The sequence below is a fragment of the Bombina bombina genome, chromosome 2 (assembly GCF_027579735.1).
Source record: "Bombina bombina isolate aBomBom1 chromosome 2, aBomBom1.pri, whole genome shotgun sequence".
Lineage (NCBI taxonomy): Eukaryota > Metazoa > Chordata > Amphibia > Anura > Bombinatoridae > Bombina > Bombina bombina.
Window position 1 is genome coordinate 1,036,708,639 of NC_069500.1, and position 14,781 is coordinate 1,036,723,419.

Consider the following 14,781-nt stretch of genomic DNA (forward strand, 5'->3'; position numbering starts at 1 on the left):
TGTAAGGTCTATAAAAATCTTAAAGACTTTATGTGATTTCTCTGCATGGTGGCGAGTTTTTGATCATTAAGTGCTATTGCAATGTCGTTTTATTATGCATTTGTTGATTCTGCAAATATACTGTATTTAATGGTCCTTTAATACCTGAAATAAGACCCTTTTGGTGCACTATTGGAGGGGCACTGGGCCTTCTGGATATAATGCTATGCCCTGTCTAGGTTTTAAACAATACTGAATTTCCCTTCTATAGCCCTTAAAGGGATACTAAACCCACATTTTTTCTTTCATAATTCAGAAAGAGCATGCAATTTTAAGCAATTTTCTGCTTTACTCCTATTATCATTTTTTTTTTGCTTTCTTGCTATCTTTATTTGAAAAAAGCAGAAATGTAAGCTTAAGAGTCGGCCCATTTTTGGTTCAGCACCTGGGTAGCACTTGCTGATTGGTGGCTAAATGTAGCAAACCATTTTTGGTTCAGAACCTGGGTAGCACTTGCTGATTGGAGGCTAAATGTAGCAAACCAATTAGCAAGCTCTACCCAGGTGCTGAACAAAAAATTTGCCGGCTCCTAACCTTACTTTCTTGCATTTTCAAATAAAGATGGCAAGAGAATGAAGAAAAACTGATAATAGGAGTAAATTAGGAAAATGCTTAAAATTGCATGCTCTATCTGTACCAGGAAAGAAAAAAATTGGGTTTAGTATCCCTTTAACTCTCACAGGCTTACACTACTTTTCTCACCACCATATGACTCATTCTCTGTCCTAGGTTGGACCGCTATTATTTTTTTAGATATAATTAAAGGAAGTAATGTTTATGGTATGTGTAATGTTTGCTTAGAGTAGGCTTCATTTTTAGAGTGCATTAATTTATGTGGTTGATTTTTGGAGAAGGTTAATTATACTGTAGGTAGAGGTTAGTTTTAGGATGTTACCTTTATGGTTAGGATAATTTTAGTTAGGGATACATTTTTACAAACTGATTTGGTTTAGGGATAATTGCATTGGGGTTTCTGAAGAAGGTTGTTGATGTTAAGGTTTACTTGTGGTAAAAAGTTACAGTTATGTTTTTTGTTCTGGGGTTAGGTTTATTTACTACTGTTGGGGGTTATTTTTTTTAGAGTCTGTAATATTATTACCTAAGTAACATTGATACAGGCGTTGTACAGACAATGGCCAGAAAATCCCTGACTTTTTATCTCAATGGGCATAAAGTATGAAACTATCATTAAATCCTAGTGGACCATGTGAACTAATAAAGATACAAATGCAAAAAGCAGCTTCACTACGTTTACTTGCATAAGATTTAGGCTAAAGCATGTGCCAAAAAGTGCTTTAGTGTTTGTAGGAGTCAATATATGATGTGAATATTTGATTGATATATTTAGTAGTCAAATGTTACAGTGTATTTGATATTTAAATGTTAACATTTCTTCTACAGGAACATTCAAATAACAGAGCAAGGGTCAAGAGGAACATTCTTTCTGTAATTTGAATGTCAAAATGTAGACTGAAACATTAAAACAGTCAAACGACAACATTAATCAATCCCTAGCAATTCTTCATTTTCAATGTGTTATTAACAATCTCTCCAAGTGACCTTTTTAAACATAAATGCAGTGTAGGGCTTAGTATAAGCCTGGAGCAGTCTAAGGGTTAAGGCTGTAGGAGAGTGGGTTAGAAGAGAGAGGGAAGGTGCTGGGTGCAACATTGTTGCAATTTAGGGTAGGCCCCTCCTTACCAGTAGATAAGCCAAGTTCTCCCTTGCAACTTCCTCTTCTTCTCCGGATCCTGGCTGAAGCAGTTTTTTCTTAGCAGTTCTGTCATCACCAGTGCAGCTATGCATCGTTCCAGGCGTTCTACTCTGCCTCCCAGACGTTACCAGTCGGAACAGGAACCTCCTGCACCTGCAAAAGAAAAAATAAAGATAAGTGTTCAATCTATTTCTGAGGATGATTTAGATATCATTCCCCCAACTCAATATACTACTGTTGTGTCAGCTCAGGTTCATAATGTGGAAGAGCAGGGACCTATTGATATTGAGTTAGCTCAGGAATCCCCCAGACCTCAAGCATTGCAGACCCAGCAGGCTAATTTACCCCTTGATAGTGTACAGGCCTCATTTCTAAGTGCTGTACCCCCTGCTGCTATGTCAGCAGTTTCTGACCTATTGAAAAACATAATATCCGCTATGGCTGCAGCCTCCCCAGGGCCCAGTGTGACACCAGCTGTTTTCCCTCCTGATCCTTCTAGTCAGGATCCGGATCCTGCTTTAACTACCCCCAGCAGGCATCGCCCTTTCACACCTCTCATTGAGGCACCACACGTGGCAACACGCGGTCCCCAGCCCGGCCAGAACATGGCCCCTGTAACGGCCCCCTCAGCCCTCAACACCCGGACTTGCCCCTGGTCGCACCATACCCGAGGCCCATGCCATCCCAGGGCCTATGCTGCTCCCCCCGGGGCCTAGCGATCTCCTTCGCCAGCCGCGTGGTCCGGGTCCGACTTCCGGTGTCAACGCCATGTTAGTGACGTCACCGGAAGCGGACATCGGCACTTCCGGCTTGGCAGATTCCCGCGCGGTCGCAAGGACATCGGCTCCCGGGGCAACGCCACTTGCAGGTGAGCACCGAGAGCCGTCCTTGGCCGTTGGCGGGTTATCAGTGGGGGGTCGGAGGGGCATTAGCAGCGCAAGCAAACTGCGCAAGCGAACGGCACATTTGAACGTTAATCCTCAGGGGCATCAAAGGGGTCGCTCCATCATAAGAGGTAGTACCAGGCAGATAGCCAGTGATAGGGGTAGGGGGACACGCAGAGTTAACCCTTCCAGGGCAATGAGGCCATTACAGTTTATACAAATGGGAGATAACGCAAATGCCGTTCAGCAGGCCGCTCCCGATATTATTAACCCACACAGGGCTGATAGTGGTTTAGTGCAAGCGGCCGCTCAGCCGCATGATATTGTGTCTAATAATAGCCTGCATGTGAATCAAGGCAATGTTCAAAGTATGCATGTTAATCAAAACATTGAGCATCATTTACCGTCTCATCATTTACCATCCCCCATTGGTGTGAATGCGGCTTTGAATGGTGTGAACGTACAAGCAGCTCCTCAGGGATATAATACACCCCTGGTTGGCATACATAATGCGAATGTGCAATCTTTAAGCCAGCTACAACATCCCATTATGTTAGGCATACAAGGAGTACAACCCCTTGATCAGGGTATCCACTCCCCCATTGCAGCCACGCAGGGCGCTCATGCACACTCATTAAACCATGCACAATCAATAAGCCAGGCATGCCATAACCCTATTGTAGACCAGCAGGGTGTGAATGCTCAGACATCTGCGAATGGACAGTCAGTGAGTCAGGGATTTCATACACCACTTCATATAGCTCATCCACCCCTTGCTACTGATAATCCAGACACATCCATTGGGCAAAGTGCTCGCCAAATTCTTTCTCTTTTGCAGGGGGCAATTGGATCACAAAGTGCAGCAAAAACTCGGACCAACACTGCCACAGTCATGAGTGGGGCGGATGCAGGAGTAACAGGCAGCATTACAGCAGGAGCAGCAGCCACCACTTCCACTGCACAGCAAGGGTCTTCAGGACTCGCCCTCCAAAACCAGCCAGCAGGCCAGCCCGTTTCCAGCATGGGTCAGGGACCTCCTGCCATTAGTCACGGTGAGAATGCTTTATTTACACACAATGACCATTCTTCCTCTGACTCATCCTCTTCTGACTCAGGGTCTGAGACTGACTCTTCCTTGGGTTTACAAGGGGCAGGTCAGAAGAAAATGTTTAGAATGATTAAGAAAATTTTAAAGAGGGGGGTCAAGCCAGATACTAAGCAGGACAGCGCCAGTAACACCGCCCCGCAAAACCCATCTACAGAGGTGCCAGCTGAACCTCTCCCTACCAGGGCCATCTCCGAAAGGCGAGCAGCCCTTTACGGGGACGCAAGCCCAGGAAAAATATACTCATTGCATAGACACCTGCGCAAAAAGGTGGTCAGTAGAATCCACCGTGGAAAATATGTTAATATATTTGACCTTTCGGTGGAGGCGTATAGGCAGAGAGAGAGGAGCGCTGAGGGAACAGGGCCTAAAAAATTTAAACGCCCAGACACTTTTGATGAGTGGCTCCAGTGCTTCAGGGTTTTTTCCTCCTGTTATATCGAAAAGTACCCCTCCCAGAGTTTGCCTATCCTAAAATACACGGACACTATTCACTGGATTCAGCGTAATCACAGTGATGGTGTGTGGAGGGAATATGATGCTGAGTTCAGGAGGAAAATGGCAGGAAATCCTTCCCTGACTTTTGACTCTACTGATAACCAGTTGTGGCAGCGAATGGACCCAAAAGGGGGTGCACCCGCTGCTGTAACTTCAACTCAGCAATCAGCGCAGCAGTCCTTTCGCAATACCAGAAGCAGGAAACGGGGGGGAACCTGCTGGCCCTTCCAGGACAAAAAATGCGACAAGGGTAGCGCATGCACCTTCAGACATGTCTGCAGGTACTGCTCTGGTCCACACCCTGGCAGTGACTGCATCAAGCGAAGGGACCAGACCAATAAGCCCCCTTCAGCAAACTTGGGCCAGAAAGGCGGAAACGCCAATTAATGTACATGCCATGGCACCATGGTTGTGGGCTTACCCAGACCAGGCGGCGGCACGTATGTTATGGGAGGGTTTTTCATTTGGTTTTCATATCCCCACATTTAGGCAAATCAAGGGTAAGAGATTTAATAGGAACCTTATTTCAGCATACCAACACCCCCAAGTAGTGAGGGATAAAATTAATAAAGAAGTGACTTTAGGGCGAATGGCGGGCCCCTTTGCTGCCCCACCTTTACCTGATTTGGTCATAAAGAGCCAGGGAAGTTTCGCCTCATTCAGCACCTGTCGTACCCAAAAGGTAGCTCAGTCAATGATGCCATTGACCCCCAACTCAGCTCGGTGCGCTATCAATCCTTTGATAGCGCACTAGACCTGGTCAGGAGGGCGGGTCATGGTGCTCTATTGGCGAAACTAGACATTGAGTCGGCATTTAGGCTTCTTCCACTCCACCCCTCAGTTTTCCATCTAATGGGTTGTAAGTTTGCAGGTGTGTACTACGTGGATCGCTGCCTGCCCATGGGCTGCTCTTTGTCATGCGCCTTGTTTGAAGCGTTCAGTAGTTTCCTTCATTGGGTCGTAGCTTCAGAAGTGGGCAGCGATCCCATAGCACACTACCTGGACGATTTTCTCATTGTAGGGAGAGCAGGCTCCGATGATTGTTTATCCACAATGAACATCATGCGCAGCGTCATGAGACATTTCGGGGTGCCCCTAGCAGAGGACAAAACGCAAGGCCCCGCGTCCTGTTTAGTTTTCCTGGGAATCGAAATCGACACCCAGGCTCGGCTCTGTAGGTTGCCACCTGATAAAGTTCAGGGCATGCTTGAGGCGGTCAGAGCGGCAGTCTCTAATGCAGTTATTTCCCTGAAACAGTTACAATCCCTGTTAGGTTTGCTTAATTTCGCTTGCAGAGTTATCCCCATGGGTCGGGTTTTTAACCGTAGACTGGAAAGACAGCTTAGTGGTAGGTCAAACCCGAAATCAAAGATAACCCTAGGGAGTGAATTGCTGGCTGACCTGGTAGTCTGGGAACAGTTTCTCACGCGATTTAACGGGATTCGGGTCTGGCGTACCCCTCCCATGTCTAGCCAGTTACTGCACCTTTTCACTGACGCAGCTGGATCGCACGGTTACGGGGCCTATTTCCAGGGAGAGTGGAGCGCGGAGCCCTGGCCGGAGTCCTGGGCCCCGGCAGGCCTTACTCGAAACCTGACTCTCCTGGAGCTATTCCCCGTGGTCTTGGCGGTCGAGCTGTGGGGTGGGAAGTTGTCGAACGGGACTGTTGTGTTCTGGACAGACAACATCAGTGTGGTCTTTGCGATCAATAACTTGTCAGCCACCTCAGCAAAGGTCATTACCTTGCTGCGCCACCTGGTGTTGCGCTGTCTGGACCTTAACATCCAGTTCCAGGCCCGTCATGTCCCGGGCGTTGACAATGTTGTAGCTGACGCCCTGTCACGATTCGAATGGGCGACATTTCGCAAGTTAGCCCCCACAGCTGCAGCCGTGGGCTTACGCTGTCCTGATTTCCTTTGGCAGCTCGTCCTTCCTGGATAGCCTTACTGCCGTTGGTCCGCTCCTCCTTAGCACCATCCACTTGGCACGCCTATGCCCGCATGTGGTCTGAATGGGACAATTTCTGTGCGTCCAGGGGAGCCGACGCTGCTCAGGGGTCTAGGGACAACTTACATGATTGGCTGGTGAGTTTGCATGCCTCTGGGGCCCGTCAGGGGGCAATACAATCCAAATTGGCCGCCCTCTCATTTTTCTATAGGGCATTAGCCATTCCTGACCCAACCAATTCCTTTTTTATTAGGCAGGTGATCAAGGGTTGGGGCAGATCGCAGCAGCGGAAAATAGACACGCGCGAACCCATCACCCGCGACCGCCTGGAGCGTTTGCTCTTGGCGCTCGACGTGGTCTGTAGATCAGATTTTGAAGCCCTACTCTTCAAAACTGCGTTTAATCTGGCCTTTGCCGCCGCTCTTAGAGTTAGTGAGGTAGTAGCACCCTCCAAGCAGGCGTCTGGGGCAGGTATACAATTGCAACATGTTAGAGCTGCCCCTGATTCCTTACTTCTTTTTCTGCCGCGATCAAAGACAGATCAGGAGGGTAAGGGAACCTGGATCCCCGTTCACCCTCAGGTGAACAGCGCATGCTGCCCGGTTAACTGCGTTAATCTTTACCTGGCTCAAAGGCCGCCTGGCCCGGGGCAATTCCTGGTCCATGCGGACGGCAGATCCCTTTCCAAATTTCAGTTCGGTAGGGTCCTAAAATTGGCGGCAGTCCAGGCGGGGCTGGACGCTAGCAGACTTGCCCCGCACTCTTTTCGCATAGGGGCCGCGACTAACGCTGCGCAAGCGGGCTCCTCGTGCGAGGACATAAAACGTATTGGGCGTTGGCGGTCCAATTGTTTCAGAACCTATGTCCGTCCAATTGTTTAATGTTTAGATGTTAATTCAGGATACTAAAATGTTTGTCTCCACAGGCACTACCCCCGGGGTGAAGCGAATCTGGATTGTGGGCCACTCCTTTGTCCACTGGGCCTCCCTACGCTGTGCGTCCCTCCCATTTGGCCAATCCCTAGGTCTCCCTACCAACAAGGCATCCGTTAGGTGGTTGGGTGATAGGGGGATGTGCTGGCCCCAATTAGCAGGAACCATATCTGAGGCCCTGGTACGCTGGGGGAAGCCTCACATTATTATTCTTCACCTAGGGGGTAACGATGTGGGGGCCATACCAGTTTTACAGTTGATTAAGGTTATGCAGGCAGACATTGGGTGGCTAAGAGTACGCATCCCGGGGGTCATGATAGGGTGGTCCCATATAATACCCCGTCTCCACTGGAGGCATATGTCGGCCCATACGGCGGCATACCGGGTTAGGAAGAAGATCAATGCGTCTGTAGCGAAAACCGTCACTGGGTCAGGTGGCTTCGTGGTACGGCACGAAGCCATTTCGGCTGATAGAACCGAGCTATATAGAAGGGATAAAGTTCACCTTTCTGATGTGGGGCTGGATTTATTCATAGGGGACATTCAGAGAGCTCTGTTACCCCTCCTGTAAATCGGGTTGTGGGTTGGCGGCAAGGGTACCATTAAAATGCTTCCTTGTGGCGGGAGATCCTCGGTCCGGTTGCGCAGGAGAAGGTCGCTAGGGGTGAGTGATGGCCAGACTTCCGGGGAGGAGGGTAGGCCCTCACGTGCACGTGACGGTAACCCTCCTTCCTCCCTTTTGAGGGATGGTCACGTGATCTCTGCAACCCCTCAGCGTCATCTCCTTAGGGCAGAGACCCCTCTGCTGCTGTTCCCGTTGGGCCGGTGATCTCCTGCTGTTCTGGGTAGCTGATCTCTATGCCGCCATATATATTTTCAGTTCTATCAGTTCTATCTAGTTTGTTAGGTTAATAAAATTTTATGGCCTGTGACGGTCACAACATTTTTCCCATAAAAGTTTGTCTGTGGTTATTTCGCACTACATTCTCATGTACATAGTTATTTAATTAAGTTATGTTAAATCCTCTCCTCTGTGAAGAAGGATCCGGTAAGCATTTAATCCCTTAATGCAGTGTAGGGCTTAGTATAAGCCTGGAGCAGTCTAAGGGTTAAGGCTGTAGGAGAGTGGGTTAGAAGAGAGAGGGAAGGTGCTGGGTGCAACATTGTTGCAATTTAGGGTAGGCCCCTCCTTACCAGTAGATAAGCCAAGTTCTCCCTTGCAACTTCCTCTTCTTCTCCGGATCCTGGCTGAAGCAGTTTTTTCCCTCCCTCCCTTCCCCTTTTGTAATGTTTTAATGATGTTGTATTTTCGACGGCACCTTAATGGCAGGGCTATGGCTACTCACCCTAGGCCCAATAAGCCATTACTGTAGGATATGGATCTCCTCTCCCTGTTATGCGGTTTACACGGCTTGGTAACAGGGAATCCTTATCTAGGTGGAAGATCTTCTTTCACCCTGGCGGCGGGAGATCCTCGGTCCGGTTGCGCAGGAGAAGGTCGCTAGGGGTGAGTGATGGCCAGACTTCCGGGGAGGAGGGTAGGCCCTCACGTGCACGTGACGGTAACCCTCCTTCCTCCCTTTTGAGGGATGGTCACGTGATCTCTGCAACCCCTCAGCGTCATCTCCTTAGGGCAGAGACCCCTCTGCTGCTGTTCCCGTTGGGCCGGTGATCTCCTGCTGTTCTGGGTAGCTGATCTCTATGCCGCCATATATATTTTCAGTTCTATCAGTTCTATCTAGTTTGTTAGGTTAATAAAATTTTATGGCCTGTGACGGTCACAAAATTTTTCCCATAAAAGTTTGTCTGTGGTTATTTCGCACTACATTCTCATGTACATAGTTATTTAATTAAGTTATGTTAAATCCTCTCCTCTGTGAAGAAGGATCCGGTAAGCATTTAATCCCTTAATGATCTTTAGTGCCACTATTCACTGTTAAAGGGCTATAAAATGGTAACATTTTCTATCATGCATATGAAAGAACACTATTTAAACTTTTTAACTTATATCTTTATAAAAAGAAGGGTTAGGTTAACTAATCAGTTAGAGTATTTCTGGGACTTGGCTGAACACATTGGATGAGTCGGTGATAAGAATCCTATGCGTGTGGTCACCAATCACCAGCTAGCTACCAGCAGTGCATTGCTGCTCCTGAGCCTACCTAAGTATGCTTTTCAACAAAGGATACCAACAGATGTAAAATTAAAATTCTGTTAAAAATAGATGATCCCCACGAAAATTTCATTTTGACTACCTTTAAAGGGACTGTCAACTCCAAAATTGTTATTGTTTAAAGAGATAGATAATCCCTTTATTACCCATTACCCAGTTTTGCACAACCAACACTGTTATATTAATATACTTTTTACCTCTGTGATTACCTTGTATCTAACCCTCTGCAGACTGTCCCTTTATCATATGACTATTTATTTATTATCTATTGACTTGCATTTTAGCCAATTAGTGCAGTGTCAGCCACAATCCATGGGCTTAAGCACAATGTTATCTATGTGGCCCACATGAACTAGCAGTCTCTTGTTGTGAAAAGATAATAAAAAATCATGGTTGTCTGTAGTGGCTTAGAAACAGGCTGTAATTTAGAGTTTTAAATTATATAAAGTACATTAATAAAACAATGAGATATAAAAACCCACTAAGTAGTGCTAGTGTCTTTTTATATCTTATCTGTTTTTTGTATAACAGCAGTTTACCATTATATTTATTTAAGATTATACACAAATATACATTTTTTTAGTGGTGCTCTCAATTTTTTCCTCATTAATATAACAATGTTTATTGTGCAAAGCTGGGGAATGGTTATTAAAGACATTATCTATCTTTTAATACAATAACAATTTTGGTGTTGACTGTCCCTTTAAGGACAAATTTCTATTTTGCTGATAAGCAGATCTCCCTCTGTTTTATTGGCGAACACCTGACACCTGACAACTACTCCTATATGAGGTGGTTGGGTATCTCATTCTAAGACTATGGAGTTGCCCCCTCCCTCACTGCATGGCTATAATAGCTCTTCTGTGAAAGCTTTCCCTAGATTTTGGAGAGTATCTGAGGAAAAGTGTGTCCATTCAGCCAAAAATCATAATGATGGATGAGAAGATCTGACTTGCAATCGTTACACTTTATCTCAAAAGTGTTCAATAGGGCTGAGGTCAGGGCTCTGTGAAGTCCACTCAAGTTTTTATACACCAAACCATGTCTTCACAGAGTCATGGTCATGTTGGAACATGAAAGGATTTTCCTGAAACTGTTGCCAAACTGTTGCCAAAACATTGGAAGCACCTAATTGTATAAACTGTATTTTATATCCTATCAATATGACCCTTCACTGGAACCAAGGGGCTTTGCACAAACCATAAAAAACAGCTCCGGATCATTATCCTTCCTCTACCAAACTTTACAATAAGCATTATGCATTCCAGTAGGTAGTGTTCTGACATCCACTGCAGCCAGATTCTTCCATCAGACTGCCAGATAGGCAAGATTACCACTCCAAAGAACAAGCTTCCACTACTCCAGAATCCAGTCACCGAGTGCTTTACACCACTCCAAACCATATTTGGCAGTGCACATGTTGATGTGAGACTTATGTATAGCTGCTTAGCCATAGAAACCGATTTCATTAAGTTTTTGATGCACAGTTCTTGTGCTAATGTTGATTCCAGTGGCAGTTTGGAACTCTATAGGGAGTGATGCAACAGATGATTTTTACGTGCTTCAGTACTTAGGGTCTCCAGTCTGTGTGTTCCCATTCTCTATCACTATGTAGCTGGGTTGTTGTTTCTCTTAGACACTTCCCCTTCACAATAATAGCACTTCCAATTGACCAGGGCAGATCTAGTAGGACAGACATTTCACATACTGCATTGCGGCAAAGGTGACATCCTATGACAGTGCCATGTCTAAAATCCCTGAGCTCTTCAGCACAACTCATTGTACTGCTAATGTTTGTGTATGGAGATTTCATGTGGCACATTTTATGCACCTGTTAGAAATGGATGTGGCTGAAAACACCTAAACTCAATAATTAGTACGGGTGTCTGCATACTTTGGGCCATATACTGTACTTTTTCAGCAGCTTTATTAGTCTGTGGTATTTTAATGACTAAACAAAGATCAGAAACAAAAATGTCCTGTAATGTATCTTTAAAATGTATTCACTTTCCCATCTGAGAAATGTATTACTATTTTCCATTTACTTTTTCTGAGAAATACTGTATAGAAAAAAAAACATGTGTATATATTAATATATATTTAGTAAGAAATAGATAAAAAAAAAAGCATACAACTAATTTCACAGCTATAAACTGTAGCCAATTCAAGCACCAAAATGGCATGAAACATTTTGAACTATTTGTTTATTGGAATGATCTCAGTTTCCAAATACGTAAAACCAACCATTAAAAAGCAGTAATCTCAAAAGAGAAAGCCAATGGCAACACTAATAATTGGACTGCCCTTTCCTTTATGGCAATTTAATATGGTTCATTCAATTTTCTGAATTACTTCAGTAATCATTTCATTTTATACTTATGATTTATGCATGTGTATATATATATATATATATATATATATATATATATATATATATATATATATATATGTGTTTTTTTATGTATATATATATATATATATATATATATATATATATATATATAAATATATGTGTGTATGTTTTTATATATATATATATATATATATATATATATATATATATATATATATATATATATATAAATATATGTGTGTGTGTGTTTATATATATATATATATTTATATGAAACTAAAGTATAATATATATATATATATATATGTATATATTACTAACTAGCATATAATTTAATATGTTATATAATATGTTGGTACTTTCATATAATTTAGTAATTCAATGTTTTGTAATGACTAAAAATGTGTACATTTTGTACATGGGCCTGTATATTTAAAGTGTTGCAAGCACTAAATCAAACAAATGAGAATATATTTGAACTCATATATACTTAACCCTTTAACTCCTTATGACAACACATACGGCTAGATTACGAGTCTTGCGTTAGCCGTAAAAAGCAGCGTTGAGAGGTCCCAATGCTGCTTTTTTTCTAACGCTGGTATTACGAGTCTGGCAGGTACAGGTGTACCGCTCACTTTTCTTCCACGACTCGAGCTTACCGCAAATCCCCTTACGTAAATTGCATATCCTATCTTTTCAATGGGACTTGCATAACGCCGGTATTGCGAGTCTTGGAAGAAGTGAGCAGTAGACCCTCTCCTGTCAAGAATCCTACCGCATTTAAAAGTCAGTAGTTAAGAATTTTATGGGCTAACGCCGTAACATAAAGCTCTTAACTAAAGTGCTACAAAGTACACTAACACCCATAAACGTCCTATTAACCCCTAAACCGAGGCCCTCCCCCACATCGCAAACACTTAAATAAAGTATTTAACCCTTAATCTGCTGACTGGACATCGCCGCCACTGTAATAAATATATTAACCCCTAAACCGCCGCACTCCCGCCTCGCAAACACTAGTTACATTTTATTAACCCCTAATCTGCCATCCCTAACATTGCCGACACCTACCTACATTTATTAACCCCTTATCTGCCACCCCCAACGTTGCTGCTACTATATTAAAGATATTAACCCCTAAACCTAAGTCTAAACCTAACCCTAACACCCCCCCTAATTTAAATATAATTTTAAATAATCTAAATAAAATTACTACAATTAAATAAATTATTCCTATTTAAAACGAAATACTTACCTGTAAAATACACCCTAAGATAGCTACAATATAACTAATAGTTACATTGTAGCTATCTCAGGGTTTATTTTACAGGCAACTTTGTATTTATTTTAACTAGGTACAATAGTTATTAAATAGTAATTAACTATTTAATAACTACCTAGTTAAAATAAGTACAAATTTACCTGTAAAATAAATCCTAACCTAAGTTACAATTACACCTAACACTACACTATCATTAAATTAATTACCTAAACTACCTACAATTAAATACAATTAAATTAAATAAACTAAAGTACGAAAAACAACAAACACTAAATTACAGAAAATAAAAAAATAATTAAATTTTTTTTAAACTAATTACACCTAATCTAATCCCCCTAATAAAATAAAAAAGCCTCCCAAAATAATAAAAATCCCTACCCTATACTAAATTACAAATAGCTCTTAAAATGGCCTTTTGCGGCGCATTGTCCCAAAGTAATCAGCTCTTTTACCTGTAAAAAAAAATACAATACCCCCCCCAACATTAAAACCCACCACCCACACACCCAACCCTACTCTAAAACCCACCCAATCCCCCCTTAATAAAACCTAACACTACCCCCTTGAAGATCACCCTACCTTGAGACGTCTTCACCCAGCCAGGCACAAGTGGACCTCCAGAGGGGCAGAAGTCTTCATCCGATCTGGGCAGAAGAGGACCTCCAGACGCATCGGCTGGATTGAAGATGGATCCGCTCCGCTCCGGATGGATGAATTGTTTTTCGTACTTTAGTTTATTTAATTTAATTGTAATTAATTGTAGGTAGTTTAGGTAATTAATTTAATTATAGTGTAGTGTTAGGTGTAATTGTAACTTAGGTTAGGGCTTATAGAAAAACGTTCCAAAGCACCACCATAAGAAAACCAAATCTAACAAGCAATCCTAATACAGCAAATATAGCTTAATAGAGTGTATATTTATGCACATGTAAAATGATATTAGTTACTATAATGCACCTTAGCACTATCCAAACATATAACAAAGCAGTAAACAGTTAATATATACACATACACTCTTACCAACAATTGTTTTTATATGTGGATAGAAAATATTATACAGTCCATCTGTGAAAAGTCTCTCCACAGTCTCTTTCCACAGAGATCCTGCTGCTCCTTTTCACCCACTGGTGTGAACTCCATAGATGCAAAACATATGTAGAAACTTCCTGAAGAAACAGAAGAAAACAGGAGCGCAAATCTGTGCACCAAAAATTACATGGACGATCTAAGTGTAGTAATTAACGCTTTAATATTAAAAAACACACACAAAATACAAATATCCACTCACATAGAAGATCTCAAACATATGAGGTATGTACTCACAGATATGTAAGTGTTATGGGATACGTCCCTCCGCCAGCTCCTTCCTATCACCCTCCTATGAGTGTATATATCCAGCAGATTGATTCTCCCAGTAAGTATAGGACCTCCTCTGTACCAATCAGGATAGCGGTGCACTGTGAATAGCCGGCTCCAGTTTGACCCTATTCCTGTCGTCAGCGTGCGTCCTACGTGCGGTCAATGGGCGTGGGCTAACGTGTTTTGCGAGGCTCCTCGAAACATGAAACGCGTTAGATCTGCGAGTACATACCTCATATGTTTGAGGTCTTCTATGTGAGTGGATATTTGTATTTTGTGTGGGATTTTTAATATTAAAGCGTTAATTACTACACTTAGATCTTCCGTGTACTTTTTTTTTTTTTTTAAATATTTTTATTGAGGCGATGCAGATATACACAAAACAGTTACAAGTCATAGGGCAACAACACAAGTACAATATTGCAAGATACATTGAATGCATAGTTAGATATCTCATCTAGTAGGAAATTCCGTCACACCTAGTCAATTCTAATT

At 43.0% G+C, this 14,781-nt stretch overlaps 1 protein-coding gene across 1 annotated transcript; it reads left to right on the forward strand.

The window, feature by feature from the left end:
* Nucleotides 1-2,393: 2,393 nt before the first annotated feature.
* Nucleotides 2,394-8,076, forward strand: LOC128650008 (uncharacterized). The gene is made up of 3 exons (XM_053703635.1): nucleotides 2,394-3,689; nucleotides 6,164-6,324; nucleotides 7,113-8,076. Exons 1-3 carry the CDS (start codon nucleotides 2,447-2,449, stop codon nucleotides 7,128-7,130), a joined length of 1,422 nt encoding a protein of 473 aa, XP_053559610.1. The 5' UTR covers nucleotides 2,394-2,446; the 3' UTR covers nucleotides 7,131-8,076.
* The last annotated feature ends 6,705 nt before the right edge of the window (nucleotides 8,077-14,781 follow it).